Genomic DNA, 22,386 nt, shown 5'->3' with positions numbered 1-22,386 from the left:
CTGGGAGCTTTAAAGTGTCTTTGCAAGTGCTGGATGAATCGTAACAAAGCCTTACAGCGTGCAGGACAGGTAGGTGGGATCCTGATCTGTGTTTTGCAGCTGGATGATTAGTATCTCAGTTCCTATCTGTAGAGTGACTTTGGAGACTTTCTTATAATGCTGGGGCTTCTGTGTCACTTCTGAACATGTTAGCCTAGCTTGAGTGAACCAAGGCCTCACAGTTAGCTAAGGGCAAAACTGGGAAGAACAGTCTTAAGCTGTTAGCCCATGTTTGGTTGCCTTAGCGGTAGTTACATTTAAAATGAAAGAAACAAAAAGAATAATTAAAATACTAGCAGTCTGCGTTCTCCAGGTCATAAAAGCTCTAAATATGCACCAATAAATCTTATTATGCTTTTCTTTATTAGCAGCTGTCAGCTACACACTTCCATGTAAATGGGGAACTAATTAAAATTAGTTTGAAATGTGAACCTAAAATAGTCAGCACCCAGGTATAGCACCAAAAGTAATTGTTGCAATATCCTCCTCATTCTTTTATGTATTTCCACCATGTGTATGAAGTACAAGTGCTGCTTTTTTCTCCCATCTCAAAGGAATTAAATGGCCTTGCACTTCAAATGGCTCATAGCCAGAGCATTGCATTTTGCTCAATTTACTGTGACTGTAACATTCAGACATTTGGTAGCATTATAGAGAATAAAACCCGCACTTTTCTGTAGAGAAATTGGTAAACTTGATTGTCACCAGACTTTTCAAATTTGACTGTTGCTCCATAGCTGGGAATCTTAAGCTAAATATTGAACTGTCAGAAGAGCTGAACACTGAGACCCACAAACTGCGTGGAAGACTCTCATATCCAAAAAATCAGGTAATAGTTTCCTGACTATTAACTAGATTCTGAATTCTTAAAAACCTCTGCAGAGACATGTCAGTTTTGATCTGATACCTGGCAAATGGAAATCACTGGCGCGTGCAGATGCTTCCAAGCATCTACCGTGTAGATTTAGAGCAAGCTGATTTGAGCCCACAGATAGGAGCCAGCCTGCTTAGACTGTAATACAAAACAGGGGAGGGAGAAGACCAAAGAGAGAGTTTTCTTATTAGAAACTTGAGCATTTAAGTCTCAAAATGTGGGTAAAGGTGGCTCTGTCCTGACCTCTTGCCATGCGAGTCCTTTGGCTATTATTCCACCATGGAAATATTTCTTTTTTTTTTTTAATAAAGGAGAGAGCCCACGGGGTGAAGGTTTAGGAGAGCCAAGCAACAAGGCACTAAATCTGCTCTCTCCCTTTCTGTTCCCTGTGCCCAGTGCTTACCCAGTGGCTGGCTTCTGAGACAGCACCCTCACCCTTCAGTGAGCTGCCAGTTTTAAAATGCAGACTGCTTCTCACTGTTGACTTCACTCTCGCACAGATTTTCTCCTTTGCCATCCACTGTTTTGGGATTCTCCTTCCAGCTGGAAACAAACAAGCAAAGGAATAAATGAATAGACATATCAAATGGTTTTATCAAACAGTTTAAATGTCACTTTTTGCCAGTAGAAAGATATTAGGAGTTCTGGGTATTATCATGGTTTTAGGAGTCTTAGGGTGGATCCAAATATGATAAAGCTTTGTTAAAGAGAGTAGAATGAGTTAACTACGGCGTGTATGTTAGCTAAAGCTTGGCACACACATTACTTAACCTGTATTTATTCTGTAACTGTACCGTAAATCTGTTGGCAGAGACGAAGTCAAGGTTTCCGTTCTACAGCCACAGCCGTGTGTATGCGAGAGAACCAGCTGTATTATCGGAGCAGAAATTACTCTCTCTCTTTGTCTTGCTATCTTGCCCCAAGGGCTGTATGCTTACTGCCATCTCTTGATGTTACTAATGTTAGTGTTGCCACCATCATTACATTAACAGAGAATCTCCCTAAATTTCCAGTGCTGCCAGAGTGTTTGTTACCTGTGCATGAACTTTGCAACAAGAGAAGAGCACAGTTTGATATGAATGAAATGCTTTCATAAAGCAGTGAAGAGACACAAGGATTTGTTAGCAGTATTTCTGGTTACCCCACTGTTTGTAGGTTTGCGCTCTTGATCCAGTGTCATAGAGTAAGCCATTCTGTTTTGACAAAGAGCACCGTTTCAGAGGGGAGGCAACTGGCCTTTTCTGCTCGACAGTCGGCCCTGGATGCAGGATGGGTCAAAGAAGAGCGAGCCTCTGCCAGTGCCCTCTTTCAGTCACTCAGGTGTGGTGAAACCTCGTCAGACACCTCTGAATCGCCTCTCCCCATGGCCTGTAATGTATCATAGTAACTTTTCAGAAGAGCGCAGCACCTGACAGCTTCTGCGTAAGCGCCTGAGCAAGTGGCCAGATTTTTCAAGATTTTTTTTCTCTCATTAAGCAATCTAATGGGCCTTTAAGGCACATTTCAGTGGTTTATCATTATGCTTAACAGTTTTAGTAGTTAGCCCTAAATGTGTTCTTAGTAGTAAACTGTTAATCATCTTTTCATATCTTAATTTGCCTAAGTCATACTTTACACTGTGAGTAAATTGACTTATTGGAGTAAATCACGACATCGTGTAAATTATTAGCAAAGTCTGGTCTTCTTTCAAATCAATTAAAAATGAGGCTTAATGGCTTGGATAGAGGCTGCCTGTACTACACAGGAAAATTTCCTGTACAGCGTAAATTTAGCGTAGTGTACGCACAGTGGTTGTCTAATGGAAAAGAGTTGTTCAGATGAGACACTGATCTTCCTCTTTCCATTTTCTTTTGGTGGATTTAACTGAAGGCTTTTAAAAACAGATAATTAAATATGAACGTAGCAATTGTATCTTTCAGATTACTGCAGTACGTAGTTACTGGTTGCTTTTTTAAACTGCCAGAGAAAGGATACTTGGCACGGGTGAAGTGACACTGCAGAGGAGCTGTGGGCAGGCAAGACATTTTCATAGGAAGGGGGGTGACGGGCAGACTTGGCCGCTTCTCTGGGATGCTGCTGATGCTGTTTGATATCAGGATGGCTGGAAGTCAGCGTTCAGGAGTAAAGAGAAAGGCGGCTTTGTTTTCCAAGCATCCTACCGAAAGTAATGAGTCCCAAGTGACTGCTCAGACCTTGGAGAAACTGGCGGGAGGGAAGGAGAAGTCTGGCAAGTGTCCAAGCAACTGGATGAGGGCCTGAGCTGCCTTGTGAAAGCATGGTGGCGGCGTGGGATCGTGACCTCAGTGCAGAGGGAATGGGAAAGGGGTCAAGCAGGGGTGGTGAAAACCCTTGAGAATTAGCTGTGCGTGTTCCAGTTGGGTGCACTGATCGAGTGGTGATGACAGCTGTTTCCAAATCTGTTGGACCATCTGCTTGGTCAGAGTCCCCTTCATGATGTTTGGGAATAAACTTGAGCAGGTAGAGCCTGTTGCATACCTGGCCATGCATTCAGCATTTTTGACTAAATCAGTTTAATTGCGTCTTAGGCTCTTCAGACCTTCCCTTCCATCTTATAGCCTAGCGTAATGAGCACAGTTTACATCATGGTTTTGATGCAAGAACTTTTTCTTCCTGTGATCCTGCAGACTCAAAATTTTCAACGTTATGTTCAACAGCTCATTTGGATTCAAGCATGTCAATATTTACCTGCATTTCCCATCAGCTCATGGGGTGCTGTGTGGTGCCGCAGCCATCTGCCCAGGGGTGGGTTAGCCTCAAGGCTACCTCAGCTGCCTCAGCATAAGCTGTGATCACAACTGTAGCCACAGTTTGGACAGTCTGAACTTGATTATAGAGAAGTTTCCCAGAGATGCTATAATCACCTTGAGGTTATTGGAGATTATGTCCTATGGATTATTTTGCCATTGGAGCTGATTACTTGCTGTGCATGGCCTTGTCTTTCAACTACATATTTGAAGTTATTGAACAAATAGTACCAAAGTTGTGCCTGATAAGCGTGTGGGAGGTGGGGGTGGTCTGTTGCAGACTTCACTCTTCCAGTCTGTCTCTATTGAGCTGCTTGAGCCATTTGCTGTTGCATAAGATACCACACGCCTTGTACTGTATGGGTCTAATTTAAAACTTATGTTTATTTGCAGAATAACACAATTTGGAAGCCAGATTCTTGCCAAGACTGCCATTGCCATAGCAATATTGTCACCTGTGAACGTACCGTCTGCAAACACCTTCAGTGTGATTTTCAGAAGGTAAGGGACTGCAACTGTCCAAGTGCCAGCTGACCCATTCTGTGTGGTAAGAGAAACATCAGGTCACTCTGGAGTTCCCAGCCTTCGCCTGCTTTAAACCCCTGGAATAGTTATATGTCAAAATGCTCGTTTGTGTCCGCCACACTGTGTTACATGTGAAGGTACGGTGGGAGCCTCTTGTATTAAGAGGGACACAAAACGAGGACGCAGCGTGAGGTGTTTCCCTGGAGGAACTGGCAGGGGTGAGCTGGATGCTTATCTTTGTGACAGCTGCCGTATCAACCTTCTGGGCTCAGCTGCCTCCCTGCAGCTCCCTTTGAACCTGAGGGTCTGATTCACAGCAGGATTTGAGGGAAGCAAGAGGGAGCAGCGAAATCCCGTTTCGCCTCCCAGGCTGTGTGTGACTGCCCAGGGTCAGGCACAGTCTCTGCGCCCTTTCACTTCTCCTTGACGCAAGCCTGTGCAAGAAACACACAGGCAAGACCCAGTGTGCGAAGCCTTTGTCTCCTTCGCCACTCTACAGCCAGAGGCTTGGTGTTGGAACAGCTTGCAGGCTGCCTGTGCTCCAAGGGCGGTCTGGTCCCCAAAGGAAGCCCCTGAACTGGGTTCAGACCTCCCAGCATGAGACCAGCTTCCAGTCACCCTTCATTTGAACGTGGAGCTGGGTCTCCTTCAAACATGCAGGTGGACGCTTTCCACTCTGATGAACAACAACAGAGCTGAGATTGTCTGTCTTTCAGTTTCTTCTGCCTTGTGATGGTTGTTGAGCTTTCATTGTCTGCTGTTTATCTTTCTCTGTCTGAGCCTTCATTAATGGTTACAGCTAATTGGCCATGGAATTGGTCTTGCATTAGCATCTGGATTACTGGGGTAGTATGCATGAATGACAATGAAAATTAGTGTTTTAAAGAGGCACTGCCAATATAATTATATGGCTTTATGAAGCAGGTTAAAATGTTTTCCAATATGACAGCATTAACAAGGAAATAATTTTGATTCTTACTGATTTTCCCCATTATTATCACTGTGTATTGATTAAAACAAGACCGAACTATTAGGAATTTCTGTGTTAAAGAGGAGAGAAATAAAAAAAGGGTGCTGTCATGTCACACCTAATAATGAGTGGGCTAGATAAGATGATGTTGTTTGTTTTTAAAAATAGGATAAATGAAAAGGTGGCAACTTTATAGCTCATAAAGGAAAATAGATTCATAGTGTGAAATAAATCTGTGTGACTCCTTGATGTGGGTAATCTTCAAGACAAAGAATTTAAGTGTTCCATAAAGGCCTGGCTATTTAAATGTTAAAAAGGATCATCAAAGATCGAAGAAGAAAAAAATCCGATCATCCTTCAAGCATGAACCAACCACTGATGAACAAGGTCAGAAATCACCATCCCTCTCCATGGTTTATTTCTTATCTGCTTATTATGAGATTTATGCTAATATTGCTGATCTTGTTTACAGCGACAAGGCATAAACAAAACCAGGCAGTGTCTGCAAAAAGCATACCCAGTGGTGTTCTAAACATTTGTATGTAAAACCTACTGCTGTGCATACTGAATGTTTTGAGTAGGCGGAAAATCAGCAAACGCTATTTCTGTTGTGTGAATCAAAACAAACCCAACAACCAAGAACAGTTTCTCCACAGCAGGATCACAGTTGAATAGGGTTTAATGGTTTAAGCTAAATGAAATATTTAATTTTGTTTCCCACCTCCTAAAAACCACGACATTGAAAGAAACCTTGAAGTGAGAAACTTTTTTTTGTTTGAAAAACCAAAATGTTTCTTTTAGAAAACAGAGAAAGAAAACTTGTGAGAATTCAAATCATTCTGGTTGCTTTTATCATACAAAAAATAAAGAGGTGAAAGGTAAGATAGTTTTTTGGCATTGCAGTGCCTTCATTTTTTATTATAACAAAACAAATAATGACTCCCTTCTGAGCGGGAATCCCTCAGATGTTGGCCGTACCCTTTCAAAGAGGAAAGGATGGAGTATGTCTCCTGAGAAACACCTTTGCAATGTTTTGAAGAAGGTGACCTCGTGGATAAAATGTTTCTACATTTCACTTCCTGAACCTGACGTGTACTTTCCTGGTTTTGGTTTTCTGTCCTCTCCGTCTCCAGCTACATGCTCACATCACTAAAATTGTTTGGTCCTTTTTTGTTACTAGCTGTGGGAGGAAAATACTGAGATCTGTGGTACCTCATGTGGAGCCGGGGGCCCTCATGTGCGGTTGCCATCAGTGACAGACACCCTTGCAAAATAAAATCCTCCCGCAGCTGATGGTGTCCCGTCTGTGGGGCACTGTGCCAGGCCTGGGGTGTTTAACGTGCAGCTACGAGGAACATGAAAGCATGATCTATTGAAAAAATTACATCTATACCACATTTCTCAGAGATCTTTCAGTGAGTAATCTTGGCTTTTGTCTTGAACAAGTGCTTTCTACTTATTCTTTGTTCTGGTTTGAAAACTAGTCTGGCTGGGGACTTCCTAATTGCACTGTTAGGTAAATTCCCCTACTGTTGTTTTGATGGTAGAATGTCAAATACGGCAAACTGGTGTGCCACCTCTCAACAAAGGGATCTAGTGTAGCAACGTTATGTATTTCACTTAATATGTTTCCTCTCTAAACAGAGAGCACTGCGTCCAGCAAGGCCCCATGTCCCTACCTTCCTGTTAAAGTCTCTATTTCATGTGAACTTCTTATTGAATTCTTATATCTTTTTAGGGAGAAGTGTTCCAAATAGCCCCCAACAAGTGCTGCCCTGAGTGTGCCTCCCAAGCCGAAGGATTTTGCCAGCATGAAGGACAGATACACAGCGTGAGTGCTCTGTCATGTTCCTTGGCAGTGGCAATCCTTTCCAGTTTTTAGCTCTCTGTTTGGTTCATGTCAGTGAAGGATGCTTAGCTGCCGTGCGGGAGAAGAATAGTTCATTGGGCTTATATTCTGTCACTATCAGATAATGTAATACAGTGGGAGTCTGGTGGTCGGCAGGGTTTGCAAAAAGGGAATGTCGCTGAGCAACAGCGTGTCCTGCTTGGCTTAAGGGGAGAAAGTTTCCCACTCATTCATTCACTTTACTGTTTCTGTGGATGATTGAGACAATATAGTAATGCTAGGAGGGGAGCAAAGCACATTGAACGTGACATATTAGCTATCCTGAAAGAAGGCTTTTCTCTCAGGAGCCATCTATGCTGGTAGAGATTGATTGCTGTTGTGTGGCCTGGGTTATGTATTTTGTAATCCTGAATTATTCAAGAAGCAGGTTCCAGGATGTGGTTTCACCTAGGGGGGCTGAAAGGCCAAAACAATAAGAGTAAGTGTCTACGGATAAAGAAAAAATAAAGATTCATGGGTAGTAGTTAATGAATCATGTCCAACAATAGGCAAATGTAGAAAAAATGGCTTAACAGTGAGCCCAAGTCCTACATCTGGTCTCTTACAGACTTTTCTGTTTGACAAGAGGCAAGTCAGGTCCAAATCTTAAGAAATGTGCTAAAATGCCCAGATACATTTGAATATCTGGACCTTACACTCTACACCTGAGATGGATGTTGTAACCCTCTGTTTCAGCATGAGGCATGGCCAGCATGACTGTTACGAGCTAGACAAAGACTGGAAGAGGAGGAATAGCACGTCCATCCTCTTCTCATATGTCTTTTTGCCTGTGATTTGGGTGATACTATATTATATCATATTACACTGTATTTCTTCTTCTTGTTACTGTTGCTGCATTTTGCTGTGTCGTACTCTTGCTGCAGCTTTTGTCTTTTGGCTCTCTGTAAGCCTGTTCTTTGGGACACAAGTCAGGTGAATAAGTAGTTATCCCCACAGAGGTTATAGATGTATTTGTACCTATGGACATATGTCATACCCCAATTCCACTGTGAGGCGGTCATTAAACAATTTTTTTGTCAGTGCAAATCCTGATGGCTGGCACAGATTTCCTGGAGGAAAGATTTTTCTCTTTTGTCAGTAAGCCACTGTAATGCTTTATGACTTGACCTTCATTCTACAAGTATCTAGCTGGCAACGCTGGCCCTAGTGGTAGCTCCATCGAAGAAAATCTGTATCCTCTGTTGGCAAGAGCTTTTTTACTCCCTGCCTAATTCAATATCGCATGTTTTGTAAAAATTAACATTCTCTATTTGTTGGAGAGTGTTGCCATACACCAGCGTGTTTCTTCTTGGGGTCAGTTTTTCCTCACTGTGCCTCAGGGTAGAGATATTTGTTTCTGCATTAATAAATAAGCAAATCTAATGAGATTTTACTCATAGTGGAGTGCGTTAAGTATGTGGGGTGGGTGTTGTTCACCTGACTACCCTGTGGTCAGGTGTGTGTTGCGGCCCATGTTGAATATTTCTCTAAAGTAAACATGTTTCTAAATTTAGAGTTTGCCCTGCAAAAACTGTAGTGGAGAGGGTTGTATCCAATAGCCTGGGTCTTTGGCAGTGGGTTGTTGCTGGATGCTGCTCTGCAACAGAAAGCGAAATTAGGTTGATCTCCAGGTTTGCTATTTTACCAGTATTAACTTACGTTTTGCCCCAGCAGTGCAGGCAGGAGTAAGGTGTACAATGTGGAAAGATTGACTGGGCCTGCAAAAGAGTAAATTTAACACTAGTGTAAGGGGGCTTAAAAGGGGGAAGATATATTTACAGGTCTCATTGGCAGCTAGATTCATGCATGTGTTTTCTGTGTCTTTGGTTGTGCTGTGCACTGCAGCATGGCATGCAGTGGTCCAGCTCTGGATGTGTCCGGTGCTCCTGTGCCCACGGGAAGGTGAACTGCACCCCAGTGGTCTGCCCAACCCTCAGGTGTGGACGAGGGGAGCTGCAATACACTGCTCAGGGATCCTGCTGTCCCAAATGTGTGGGCCATGGCGGTGAGTATTGGATGTGAATGGAGCACTGTCTGACTTCGTTGATCCGAGCAGTAGGTCACTGGAAATCTCCTTTTAGTCCCAAATCTGGAAAGCTTTTCTTTTCTTGGTCAGTTCTGTTGGGAAGACACTGGCATCAAGTGTGTCTCTTAATTCTCTTTCTGTCCTGCTACCGTATTTACATTTTTAACGGCTTCACCCATAGGCCAAGGGGAAGTGATAAGCTTTAAGCAGTGAGCAGATGTCCGTAATATGTTCTTGTTTTGGAGATTCAAATCTGGAAAAAAAGATGGAGATATTTCCTATGTACTGAGGGTACCTCTGGCACTTGCCGACTTGGGACTGCAAGTTCCAAAAATGCCTGAGCTATTGGATACCTTTTCTCATAGAAGTCCAGTGGGAGAAGTGCATCCAGAGCTCTCGGTTCACAAGTCTAAAGCCTTTGAAAACTGATGGAATTGTTACTGTCATTACCTGCTTAGACAAACCAGAATTTTGAATTCTGAGATGCACAAAATCTGTGTTTTAATTATGGGTGACGGAAAGGCATTAAAGGGCATTGGAAAAGAAAATTACTCATTGTTTTCATATCTCTTAGAGCCTTGCTCCTTTGATGGACGCTTGTTCCAGGATGGTGAGGACTGGCGCCTTGGTCAGTGCTCCAAATGCATCTGCAGGGACGGCGTGACTCAGTGCTTCACGGCTTCCTGCCAGCCGCTGCTGTGCAGCCAGGTCAGGACCCATCTTCTGGGGGACATTACTCATGCAAGGTCCATTTCTCATGCAGATGTAGAAATTAACAGGCAAATCTTCTGTGTGACCAGTGGGCGATTTGGAAAAGGGAGTTTTGATGTGTGGAAATGATGTGGAGTGACGGTTAAGTCTGTCAGTATACACATGCTGTCTGTCTCTTCCTTAATATCTTCCTTCCCCACCATTTAACTCTTATCATGCTTTTGCTGGCTAATTAAGCACAAATAATGTCTAAAGAAACTGCCTTTTTTTTTATACTAAAAAAATTATGTAGGGTTGGTCAGGAAATGTTTTTGTTTCTGTGAGGGAAGGAATGAAAACACAAGATTTTTAATGGGAGTTTATCTTTACAAATTTCAGTGTTTGGTTTGCAGCTGAAAAGTTTGGGTTGCAGGTCTTGTTTACTTCTTTTTAACAAGAACTCAAGAAATACAGTTGAAGGTAGTCAAATGCAGATGAAATTTCCCTGTTAACTTAAAGAGTTTAGAAATACAAGATAACTTCAGCTGAAATAAAAGTCTCAGAGTACTATTCCTCATGTGTGCTTGTGTTTAGAAATCAACACAACCAGTAAGATAAGTTAGGCAATCTCAAGTAGTGACTCACGGATTTAGTCCACTTGAGAGAACTGGGACAATTCTGTCTCCAGGGTCTTTGCTGTGGGCAAATGATGTGTTCTTAGCACTTATGCAGTGATCAACCCAACCAAAACACTACAAGATTATATACAGTGTTAACACAGGGCCTAGTAAAGGCAGCAAACTATGCACAGTGCTACACAGTCTATACAAGTGACTCAATTTTTTTAATTCTTGTTATTATAGTAGAAGTGCTTCAGGGTATGACTATGCTCTTTGGATTTCTTTTCATTGGTCCCATTGTACTAGTTTTCTTGGGCATCTTGGTGTACTCTTTTACAACAGCATGCCATGCTAAGGAAATGCAGGAACTGGCTCCCTGGAAATCCCTCTTTCTGACCTTGACTTTACATTTTAGGGGCTGCCATTTCCCAAATATTTTTTTATCTATTACTACGCTGCAATGGTGAATCCAGAAGCTCCCTTGAAATGTGTGCTCTGGCTGAGGACACTTCCCTGTAGCACTGAGAAAAACAAAAGCAGTAGTCATAACCTTTTTTTCCTGTTGATGCTTACCCAGCTTTCTATTACCAGACCAGATGTTTGTGCAATTAACACTTTTTTTTTTTTGATAGAAGGAAAGCCCACCTGTTTCTGTGCATGCTAATAGTGTTTTGCTTTATCCTAAGATACTCAATTAGTATTTGTTGACTAAGTACTGTGCATTAAAACAAATTTATGCCTGCTTTAGATTCCTTCTTTCCCACTCCAAATGGACTGATGTTACCTGCTGACTGATTGCACTAATGTTTAATCAGCTAATCATTAGGATTTAATTTGTGGAAACAGAAATGACTGTGTTGTTGCTGTGATGTATCTGAGAATAATTGGCTGAGAGCATCCAAGTTAATGCAGCAGAAAGCCAATTCTGATGGTGTTCCAGATATTTTCTACCAAGGTGCCCGATGGAAGGGGCATTAGCAGGATGTGCAAGGATCCTGTTCTGCTCTCAATCATACCTAACATTTTCCTGAATGTGCCTTTATCTCTGTCACTTTCTTCATTCTCCAGTCCCTGTCAAAAGCAAATACATAAATTCTCCCAGTATTAAACTCTCATCTTCCATCTCTCAGATAACTGTGCACTTCCCTGGTTACTGAGGGAGAGGAACTTCAAAAATGCTTGTTGCATGCAGGACTGTACCTGAATGTCCCACCACATATCCCACCAAAATCCATGAAGAGTTCTTTTAACTATGCTGGGAAATCTATTGTTGATAACTTTTATACAAAACCTTCCACTCTTTCTTTTAGAGCTAGTGATTTGACTAACATAGCAGATGAGAGAATTGTACTTGGCATTTCTACACTACTTTCAGTCCCTAAGTCAGTCTTCTGGTCATCCTGATGTGGCTGGAGGGAGGTGCTGGCAAACAACATTATTCCAAATCATTGGATGTATGTGAAATTGTAGCAGGGAGATTACAGACACATTTTGGATGGATAAAGTTGCGGCATGCAGAAACTGTTATATTGATGTGAAGTGCCAACCTATTCCAATGTGATTTAAATCAGTCATGAAAAAGTTTAAATTAGGATAATCCAGTTTTAAGCATAATTTAACAGCTGTACAGACAGTTATTCTGTATAGATTTAAGTAAAACGGTGCAAATGCCCAAGAGATGGCGAGTGTAAATCACACATTCAAAGCCTCAAAATGTGGCAGTACCAGGAAAAAACCACTCTTCTCTCTTCCGTCTCATGCTTTAGTGTGCTTGTCTACATAGGTCTATATATACTTTTTTTCCTCTGTATATCTGTATACCTGAATATATATATGTACTTTATCTTGTGTGTCTGTCTGTCTGTCTGTCTGTCTTTATCTGCATCTATATACCTACCTATGCATTTGGACCTCAATTGCCATCCCAAGAAGCCCAGAAAATGAGGTGAAGGAAATATCTTTCTTTCTAGCTTTCTACAATGATCTCATGCCGTTAAGACTGCCCCCAGATATTGGAGCCAAAATGGAGCCTTGAGTAACTGTGGGTTATCACACAGATACTACATGCCTAGAATTCCAGGCGGTGGTGCTGAGCTCCGTGTTAACTGTTCATGCTCTTATTTTACTTGTCTCCCATGCTTTCTGTTTAGGATGAAGTTATGGTTATGTCTCCTGGAAAATGCTGCCCAGAATGTGTTCCAAAGCCCTGCTCAGTGTCAGGAAGAGTGTACCAGGTAACGTTTGACGAGCCACACCAAAAGGCAGTTGTTCACAAGTTCTGGCACATCTCTCTTTCCCTTCTCCCCGACATCTGACTTCTGCCAGCATGGATAGCCTAGTACAACCTTTGCTTTTTTATTTCCTGGAAAGCCAGAAGAGTTGAAAGAAATTAGGACTAGACAAGAATTTGCTGGCAAGCAGAAAGGAAGTTTGCAGGGTGAAGCAGATTAGGCACTTTCTTTTCACACTTTTTTGAGGAAAGCAGAAAACACTGGTGAAGGTCAAAGTGTTTATAGCTTTCATTGTATCATCTGGAATTAATTTAATGCATTATTTAATGAATGTATGTATGTGGGATTTTCTCTTAATGATTATTTTTTGCTAATGATAGTAGTTAAGGCCTCACCAATGTCACTAGCTTGCAATTAATGAGAAATACACATCACAGTGTCATGTAGACCTCATAGCACTTCTTCCTCTTTGCTGATTAGGAAGAGAGAAGTATTTGTAAAGAAGAGTTTATTATCGGATACAGACATGCAGAAGGAGCCATCATATTCCATAAGCAGCACAGATATCTGGAAAGAGTTTTGTTATTTACGAAGAGTGTTTAACAACTGTATGCATGTTCTTTTTGAACAGCATGGCGAACAGTGGAAAAAAAATACCTGCACTGCATGTGCATGTCACAGAGGAGAAGTGAGATGTCTGAGAGAGACCTGTGACTCTATTACCTGTGAGAAGGTAGTTAAAAATCATTCACCTCTGATACCCTGGCTCCACCTATCACTGTGCCCGTGCCAACGGGTTCAGACAGTCCTGCTCAATGGTTGCTGATGTTTTGTAGGAGGAGAACAAAGTGCAGCGTCCTGGGAAATGCTGTGAGGAGTGTGTGTCTTCCAAGGGAAACTGCTTGTATGATGGCACTGTCAGGTACCACAGTGAAATGTGGAATAGTACTCGCTGTGACTTCTGCGTGTGTGATGAAGGGCAAGTCATTTGCCAGGAAGCAGAGTGTGCCAAAGTGGAGTGTGCCAAGGTAAGAAAGGTTTTCTTCTTTCAAGATGTATCTGTCAAGTCTTGTGATTTTTTTTTTCCTCCCTTTTTCTTTTTTCTCGACTGACATCTTGAGATGCTCAGAGGACCTGCCTTTCTCTCGGGGCTTGTTTTGTGCAATTACCTTGAAACCACTTCACAGGAAAGGAGAGTAAACTTTGGATTTTCCATGCAAGTTTGACTGCTCAGTGGGCTTGCATTGTGAAGCAAGCCAGTGTGAATCAGTGACTAATTTAATTTGGATTCCCTCCCACACTGTTGCCTGCCTGCTATAATGGAGGGTCAGACACCCAGAGGTTTCAGTGATCACCGGCTTTACCAGGAGCTGAACGTGGGGAGAGACGTATAGGTCAGAAGGAGTTAAGAGCTTAAGAAATGTTCCATTTATCTTCATTCTGTATGCTACAGGGGGCTTCAGTAAGGTAGTTGGATATGGAAGTCAGTGTTCCACTTTTCTCCCATTTTTTCCATGTCATTCTTGGCACGAAAGTGAAGCTGGTAAGATATTTTATTCCCAGTGCTGTTTACTCCAAAACTAACCGTCCCCCTCCCGCAGGTTATATCTGCTCTATAGTGTAGGAGCAAAATGCATTACATAGGGCTGAATGCTTCACACACTAACACACACACACACACACGCAAATATGTTTTGCATTGCCTTTTTGCAGTGGGATAAGAGTTCTGTGTTGTTTGTCACTGCGTCTGTTTTAACTGGAGGGCTAATACCTGCTTTATACCAACTACTCCACAGTGTCAGTGAAGAGAAGGAAAGCAGTTGTAACCTTCTGAGTTTCCTCTCTCAGTGGCAGTGCTTTTCTGGCGACTCTGCCTGTGTGCTAAATCCCGAGTAGCAGCATCCTTGTGCTGTGTCTGAAGTCCAGCCAAAATCTGGACATAATGGATTCACTGGATTAGATCGTTTTAATGAGTGTTCAAAAAAGTGAGAATCCACACATGGGGTCCCAAATTATGATCATGCAGAGAGGCTATATCTAGGAGTAAGAGTGTATGCTTGTTCATCTGAGATTGTGCCTTTTAAATAGCAAAAATGCATTGAGTGTGGGACCCAAACTCTTTGTCACTGGTGTAGTACTGCTGGTGATCATCTGACCTTAAACTGCATGGGGAGATTTTCCTGGGCGGAAAGTCGTGGTTGTCATAAAATCTTGTGCACTTGCATCTGTTTCAGTCAGCTTCCTGCGTGCTTATGGCTGTAAATTGGATCATTTACACTAATGATGATGGCATGCTGTCATGGCTCAGTAGGGAGAATTATTTAATATTCATGCTCATATCTTGGGTACTGACAAAGAATCCATTATTCAGAAAAGGCAGGGATATTTTACAGAACAGTAGCTGGAGATGTTAACATGTAGGATTCAAAACTCAGGGGTTCAAAAGTGTGCAACATTATTACTTGGCAGCAATTGTTCGAACTCAGGCTCTCAAAGGTAACCACCCATCTAAAAGCCAGAGGTTCTAAAAAAGTGATACTATTTGTCAGAGCATGAACCGCTGCAATTTTGAATTGAACGAAACGTGATTGCTAGGAGGACAGAAGGAGGAAGGCAGTGTCCTTTGTTGTAGACAAGACTTACGGTCCCACTTGATAGAAGATATTTGCCCAAGGATTTATTATTCTGCATGGCTTCCCTTAAGATAAACTAGCTTCCTCAAGTCATGTTCAGTCATAGTTCACCTCAATAATACAAGGTGTGCATTAATTAATTACACTAAAATATTTACTCAAAGACCAAATGAAATATTTTCATTTTCCTTTTTGAGTTGCAGGTCTGTTTTTTAGGCACCTGCATCTATAAATCAGAGCTGATGTGAAGCTAGGAGTGTTTGGATTCATCTCCTCATTAAGGCACTATTAATTTTCTGGTCACATCATCCTATTTAAAAAGTAATGAGGCCACAGATATGAACTGCAAATCCTAGACAGCTCGACATAGTATAGCAGCATTACGTGAGGTTTAGCTTATAAGCCCTTTCAAACAAACCTGTCCAGCAACTGCCAAATGAAATTGTCTGTGGTGATTCTGACCTAATCTTCAAAAAGCCATTTTCAGCAGGTTACCGATGAGCTAGGAATACAAGTAATGTGGCAGGCTGGGTTAGCTATGGCTGTTGAAGTGGATGCGCTCAGCCAAAACCACTCCAACTGTCAGAGCATCAAATAATCCTGCTGGAGCGCTTGACAGCACCCCAGCTAAGTAAGCACACTCGTGACGATGTTCAGAGGTGGATGGTTCATGGGTGCTGGCAGGGGATGCTGCAGCCTACCTGAGTAGACTGGCGATGGAGCATTTCTGCTAGCAGCCCTGCCAGCCCTAGAAACTACAGGATCAGTGAGATAGAGCTTGCAGGGTGCTGCATGACTACCATACTGCCCGCAAGCTGCAGAAGTCTTTCTGGTATTTAGAAGGAGCTAGGGGCTTGAGAGTTACGGACGGTGCATGTGCATGTAGGTGTGTACATGTTCGAGAGAGATTGCATAAAACTTTTTGTTCTCTCTTCTGCTTCTTAGCCCATCACTGCCTTTCAGTGTTCTCAACCTGCAATATGATGAATCTCTCTTCAGCAAAGCCACAAGTTATCTCACGCAGCCTCTCCCTTTTCTGAGTCTTGGCAGAGCAGCATGGTTGCATTTTTTTGGCTAGGCGAGCCATGTTCCACAGCTAGTTGTTCTCAGTTTTCCTATAGTGTGTGTTTATGTATGTGGGTGGGGATGTGGGCAGGGATAGGGACAGGAGAGTTTACAGTACATAGTGGTGACATGAGATCCAACCACCGCCTATGGCGTTTTGAAGTAATGATTTAAGAGCAAAAATGTATGGAACCAGCAGAGAGAGATTTAGACTGTGTGTGGTCCTCGATGACTAAGAACCATACGGTTTCTCCTTTCTTACCCATTGTCAGAAATGCATGAGAGTTGCCAGAGCAGGGCCTGCCTTAGTTGTTCTACCTTGGTGAAACTAACAGCGACTGGTGCTGTTATTGCCCTGTCTATGCCTAGAAAGTAATTCACGTACACCGATTAGTGAGCGTGCCAATGTGACACAGTGAAAAATATCCTGGAGTGACTGCTGGAACAGATGTCCGGTTGGTGTAAATCAGCAAAGCTATTTGGTAAACTTGGCGCTCAGCTGAATTTTGTGAGCCATCAGAAGAAAGCAGCAACATGCTGAAATGGAAACCGGGTGTAAGCTGTGTGATTTCCTTGGGTATGTGAGCCCCTTGCAAACATTTAATGAACGGTCATGACTTCTCTGTTTGTCGCAGGTGAATAATCAGCCTGGTTGCAAAGTGAGGAGGATTATGCGCACTGAGATTTGGGATGGGTATTAACACTGACATTTAATGGGCATAGATTAAACAAGTGCTCAGTGCAGATCGGCACCAAATCTAATTTAGCCATTCATTTGTAACTTTTTAATTGTAGTGGGTTTGTATACATATGTCTGCTCTCTGACTAGGATGAATTACTTTGCCTGTGTTTACAGTGCGTGAGAATCTGGTCCGGAAAAGCTACTCGGGTCAGGAAATCAAAGCCGTGTCTTTCGACCTGTGTCCTGGTTCCCGCAGGCAGAGTCTCCCTCTTTTCTAAATATTCAGCTTCTACTCGGGCACAAAAAGTTGTGACGAATTAGGGCACTTTATTCCATTCTCCTGCTGCTAAATTCTTATCTTCAAACTGAAGTTATTTAAGTGGATTCTGTGGAGTTGTACATTGTAACAAAGAACAGGCTTTTTCCATCTGGGATAAATAGAGCATGTGCTTTGAAATTCTCTTGGGGAAAAAAAGTAGAACATTCAAAATGAAGGTAAGCTTCTATGCATTGAAATTTTGACAGTGGTCCAGTAAGATCCTAATGATCCACAATAAAAATACGGCATTCCTGTTCTCTGTACTTGCAATGGGTTATACTGGGGGGTCTTCCTCTGCGGGATTTAGGGATGAAGTAATAGCCTTATTGCTGAATTCCCAGGCCTTTTCTGAGGTTTGTTCGGCAACTGCAGTATTCACTGAGCGCATTTTTCAAACCGTACCTTACAGAGATGAAGTAGGATAGAGAGAAGATAAGGTGAAATTAGATATTGAAGATTGCATTCCAGGGCAAGAGCTGTTCTGCCTCTGCATTCCACAGTATTTTTAGTGGTGTTGATTCCGTTTGAATTGCTGCAACCTTTCTCTTCACAGGGTGAAGAATTAATTCACTTAGATGGGAAGTGCTGTCCTGAATGTATTTCAAGTAATCGTTACTGTGTTTACAAAGAACATACCAAAGCTGTGAGTATCCTGGTACTTCAGAGCACGTAATAGTGAGTTCTGCTCGTAAACGTTTGAAGGAATTGGCTCTCCCTCTCCAGTTCGGAGAAGGATATTATTTGCAAGTGTAGCAGAAAAAAATAATCCATTAATATTGTCTGCAGATTGCCTTTACAATTTACAGAACACACTTGTTTATAATGTGTGCATCTGCTGCAGAGTTTAAGTTTGCCTTGCTTTCCTTTGTGCAGTATAATCAATCATTTCTCGTTAATATTTAATATACGTACTCATAGGTTTCCTGCACATCTCATGGAGTTAAAGATGCCTGACTTTAATCCTATAAAGTAGAGGCTACAGAGCTGAGGCAACGTATAGCTTTCTGCCTATGTATCCCACTGATTATAATTTTTGCTGCAACAGGAGTCCATTATTTTATGAATATTTTCAAGGCAGTGTCCTTCTGAAGTTAAATAGAAAGGAAACATTATGTATCTTGGTTTAAATATGTCAGTAACGGATTCTTCATTGCTCTAACAGATGAGGACTGGAGCTAATTGTTGCTGTTGGCCAGCAGATGTGAGAAATGGAAAGTTTAATACTGTTTGGGGATTTTTTTAATGCTAATACTTCCCTTTCTTTCCTCAAATCTCTTTCTCTGACCCAAGTGAGGTAAAACATATTAAGGTGTCAGGTTTATTCCAGTTTGTGCTTTATCCCTTTTAAGCGAGGAACTGACACAAAAGCTTCACGGGCATTTAAAATGCTTGCTGTCTCTTTTCTGCCTTTTGAGTTTCTCATGTGGTGCCAGCAGAGCCTCAGCCACTGAGGGCAGCTTCAGTGGCCTTCGGGGCAGACCCAGGGATGCAGGTCGCGGGAGGGGAACCCTCTTCATCTCTGGTGTTTCGGCCAGTCCTCGGTGATGGAAAACAAGGGAATAGAAGAGAGGAGGAGAGGAAATAAAAAGCTGTGAAGGTTAGAAAGCGATTTAAAGTGTTACAAAAAGGTCATTATGCAAAGACGTAGATTCAGACAGAGGACAGGTTACAGACAGTATCTATCTGTTCAGATACAGAGCACTTGTTACCAGGCTATGAAAAAGAAGTGGACAAGTGAGGCAGCAAAGTTTGGAGACAGGAGAAAATGCTTTGAGTCAGGGAAAACCAAGGGAGGTGAAGAAGTAGAAAGAACTTACTGCTAACTGAAAAACACCCTGCTTTGGAGGGGGTGCTGAGAGGGAATGTGTTCAGGTGTTCACAAGCCAAGGACTCTTCTCAGTAGGCACTTTGCAGGCTGCCTTATTCTGGAAAGGCAAAGAGGGCAAGAGGGTTAATGGTACAGAGGCACGCAGTCCCATGTCAGCAGGTCTCAGTGCTGAAACAGTCCCAGAAATGTTTAATTTACTACTAGCACGGATGTGGCCTTGCAATTTATCCAGACATTTCCATGCATGGCAAAACCACTTTGTGCAAAGGCTCTCCTTCGCTACTGATGCTGGCCGTTCGGTGTTTCTTGTGCAGAACAGAGAGAAATGGGAAGAAGGGCCGTGCACAGAATGCGAATGCCGGGACACGGAGGTGACCTGCTTCCAGCGCTCCTGCCCGCCCTGCCCGCTGGGCAGCCTGGCTGTTGAGGCAAAGGGTGACTGCTGCCCGCACTGCGAGCCAGGTACAGACCCAGGGTCAATTGTTTCTTACCGTCACTCGTGTTGGGTGGGAGCAGGCATGTCGCATACACCTCTTCCACGGAGGTTGTTCCGGCATCCTTGTGACCCTTGCTTCCCCAGTACCGGTTCGATACCTGCATTGAATTGTAACTTGTCTTCAGTTTTCTGTTGCTAATTAACTGGTTTTCATATGATTTCATTAGGGTTCTTAGAGAGGTTTAGGGCTCCATCCAAAGGCTCCCACTGACCTCCCCTGGTTTAAATGATAGCTTTGTTTTGGCAAAAGAGTTTCTCCTTGGTGTTGGTGTTTTCAAAATGTTTTGTCTTTTTCTTTTTTCTTCAACATGAGTTTTATAAGGCAGGGGACTGCTCCTTTCTGAATCCTATCATGGGTTTGGGAGTTTATGGGCTCCTGATTATTTCTTGGGAGTGAAAAGAAGAACCTGCTTACACTGTTATGTCACAAGCTCACCTGGGGCTGAATGGCTGCCAGTTAATAATGGTTTGGAAAGATTAGGATAGCCTTAGCTTAGATGTTAATTTTGCATATAAATTTATTTTTCTCCAGGATATTGTCATACTCCTTGATTTACATTTCATAGTTGGTAGGCTTTAGCTGTGGTTTGCTAACTTTTCATGTTGGTAGCTCTTCTTGTTGCATTCAAATAACTTTGGTTTTATCCGAGTGCTCCAGTTAATGTTTTATCTCAGTAAAAAGCAAATAGCTTCACAGTTTAATTATGCTGTCATTTGGAGGAGTGCCTTGGCATATTTGCCATATTAATGTTTTAAAGCTTGTTATTTACTGCATGCTAGTAAAAATGCAAAGCACTACAAATTGAAAGTGAGGAAAATGGGTTTTGGACAGTTCAGATAAAATTGTCCTGGATTTTTGAAAGGGAACAGCATCTGCACAGGCTCCTAAGAAGAGGACAGATTATAAAGTGCTCTCAGCAACCCTGTGTTCTCCCTCTTATCAAGAAGTACCACTGTGTACTGGTCACCCTTGAAAATCTGGCCTCTTTGTTTAGCTTCTGTAATGGTAGCATTTTGGAAAACACAAGCTTTGAAGTCACGGTATTGGACATACAGAGATAAACTTGCATTTTGGTGTCCTAAAACGTAAATGGAAATCTACTTTACCGAAGCCTGCTGTTTTCCCTGTCTTTTTCTGTTTTGCATTGGAAGCGATGAGAAACAAATGCAAAATCCTGCCTGCAGCATTTCAATCTGTGAGCCCAGAGCATCAGTCCCTAACGCATCTGCTTCATTAAAGCCAGTAAAAATTTACTGCTGCTTCTCACAGATGTGCTGGGGGAAGCAGGCAGAGAGAACCCATTCATTCTCAGCCAGTACAAAGCACATAGCCCTAAGCATAGCTGTATTTATGTTAAAGCCAGCAAATATGCCCTCTCACTGAGAACATTTGGGTTGGAGCTGAGGGAATTTTTTTGTACCTGGAGAAAAATTGTCCATTCTGTACCTCTCCAAGTAGTCAGTTCATTGTCAGACTGGAAGGATGGGGCTGCATATACGTTTGGAAAGTTATTGGAAAGAAATGGATAGAGACAGAGCCTCCTATTCATTCCTTGTGTTTGTCACTATGTATTCATAGTTATCTTCACTTGTACGTCTTCTGTAGCTCTTGGTTCCTGATTTTTTCATTGGGTACATCTCCCTGGAAACTTGCAGGTTATTTAGTGTAAATGAAGGAGAGTTTTCAGCGTTGGGATCCTTTCTGCTGACTTGTCAGAAAGGAACAGACAGGTTTTCTTCCAGCAAGCAAAAGTAGCTCAGCAGTAAAGCGAAAGTAGCCCTTGTCTTGGCCTCTGCAGAGAGAGCAGGCGTGCCATTTGAGAAAATACCTGTGGTCAGGAAATGCTTGCTACGGTGCTGTGACACAAAACTTTTGACTGGAGGGGGAGTGGTCTGCCACCTGTACTCTGACCCGGCATGGACACAGTCTTGTCTTTTCGCAGGGTTTGACTGAAGGAAACTCAAATTCGGGTTGTTTCGGACCATTCATTCCTGATGCCTTACGATTTTTACTGCTGAGAAACCATGTGGACAATGAATATCCTTTGTATCAATAGTCTAGAAAATCTGAATCTGTGTAATAACTTCTCACATACTAGAACACAACAGTATAATTTTTAGCCCCTTTCATGCAATCGTGGAAAAAATAGCCACTCCAAAACTAATACACCTTGAACCACCAACAGAAATAAGTAAAGGATTTCACTTTGATTTTGGAGCATGCCTTGTTTTGTGCCTTCCTGACTGAAAACACTGCTGATGGTTTTTACCTCTGTGTCTTTTCTTTGTGCCAGTTGAGTGCCACCCAGACTGTTTGACCTGCTCTCAATCCTTTGATCACTGTAACGCCTGCCGAGACACAAGGAAGCAGCTGCAGAATGGGCACTGTGTGGAGACATGTGCCTCGGGCTTCTACCAGGATGGAGGAACTTGCCTAGGTAATTTCTGCAAAGGGTTATACCCTGTCAGATGACTGTCTTCTCTGTGGCTTGCTGTGCTTTTGTTTGTAGGATCCCACAAGCTTATTATAAAGAGATTGCCAGGCTTTGTCTGGAAAAGCATTCAGGCACATACTGAGTAGTAACCATGGGTTTAAGACTTCAGGAAGTTTCAGGTGCAAGCCCCTGAAAAATGCAAATTCTCAAACTCTTTTGCCAAAATGAGGCGAAATTATCTCCTTTTGTCAGAGCAGGGGAGTCTTGCTGCATCCAAGACATTCGGGATTAATACATCTT

General features: G+C 42.5%; 1 protein-coding gene across 1 annotated transcript in view; it reads left to right on the top strand.

Moving 5' to 3' along the window:
* FRAS1 (Fraser extracellular matrix complex subunit 1) overlaps positions 1-22,386 on the top strand; it is a 151,997-nt gene that overhangs the window by 34,423 nt on the left and 95,188 nt on the right. The window contains exons 3-12 of the mRNA XM_075038663.1: positions 4,072-4,179; positions 6,912-7,004; positions 8,907-9,066; positions 9,662-9,795; positions 12,548-12,631; positions 13,260-13,361; positions 13,465-13,656; positions 17,881-17,970; positions 19,470-19,617; positions 21,946-22,089. Of these exons, the coding sequence (XP_074894764.1) occupies positions 4,072-4,179; positions 6,912-7,004; positions 8,907-9,066; positions 9,662-9,795; positions 12,548-12,631; positions 13,260-13,361; positions 13,465-13,656; positions 17,881-17,970; positions 19,470-19,617; positions 21,946-22,089 (1,255 nt within the window). The remainder of the gene's footprint in view (positions 1-4,071; positions 4,180-6,911; positions 7,005-8,906; positions 9,067-9,661; positions 9,796-12,547; positions 12,632-13,259; positions 13,362-13,464; positions 13,657-17,880; positions 17,971-19,469; positions 19,618-21,945; positions 22,090-22,386) is intronic.

This window comes from Buteo buteo, chromosome 1 (genome assembly GCF_964188355.1).
Source record: "Buteo buteo chromosome 1, bButBut1.hap1.1, whole genome shotgun sequence".
NCBI classification, from domain to species: domain Eukaryota; kingdom Metazoa; phylum Chordata; class Aves; order Accipitriformes; family Accipitridae; genus Buteo; species Buteo buteo.
The sequence above is the reverse complement of the archived record's forward strand: the minus strand, read 5'-3'. Positions and strand labels throughout refer to the sequence as shown.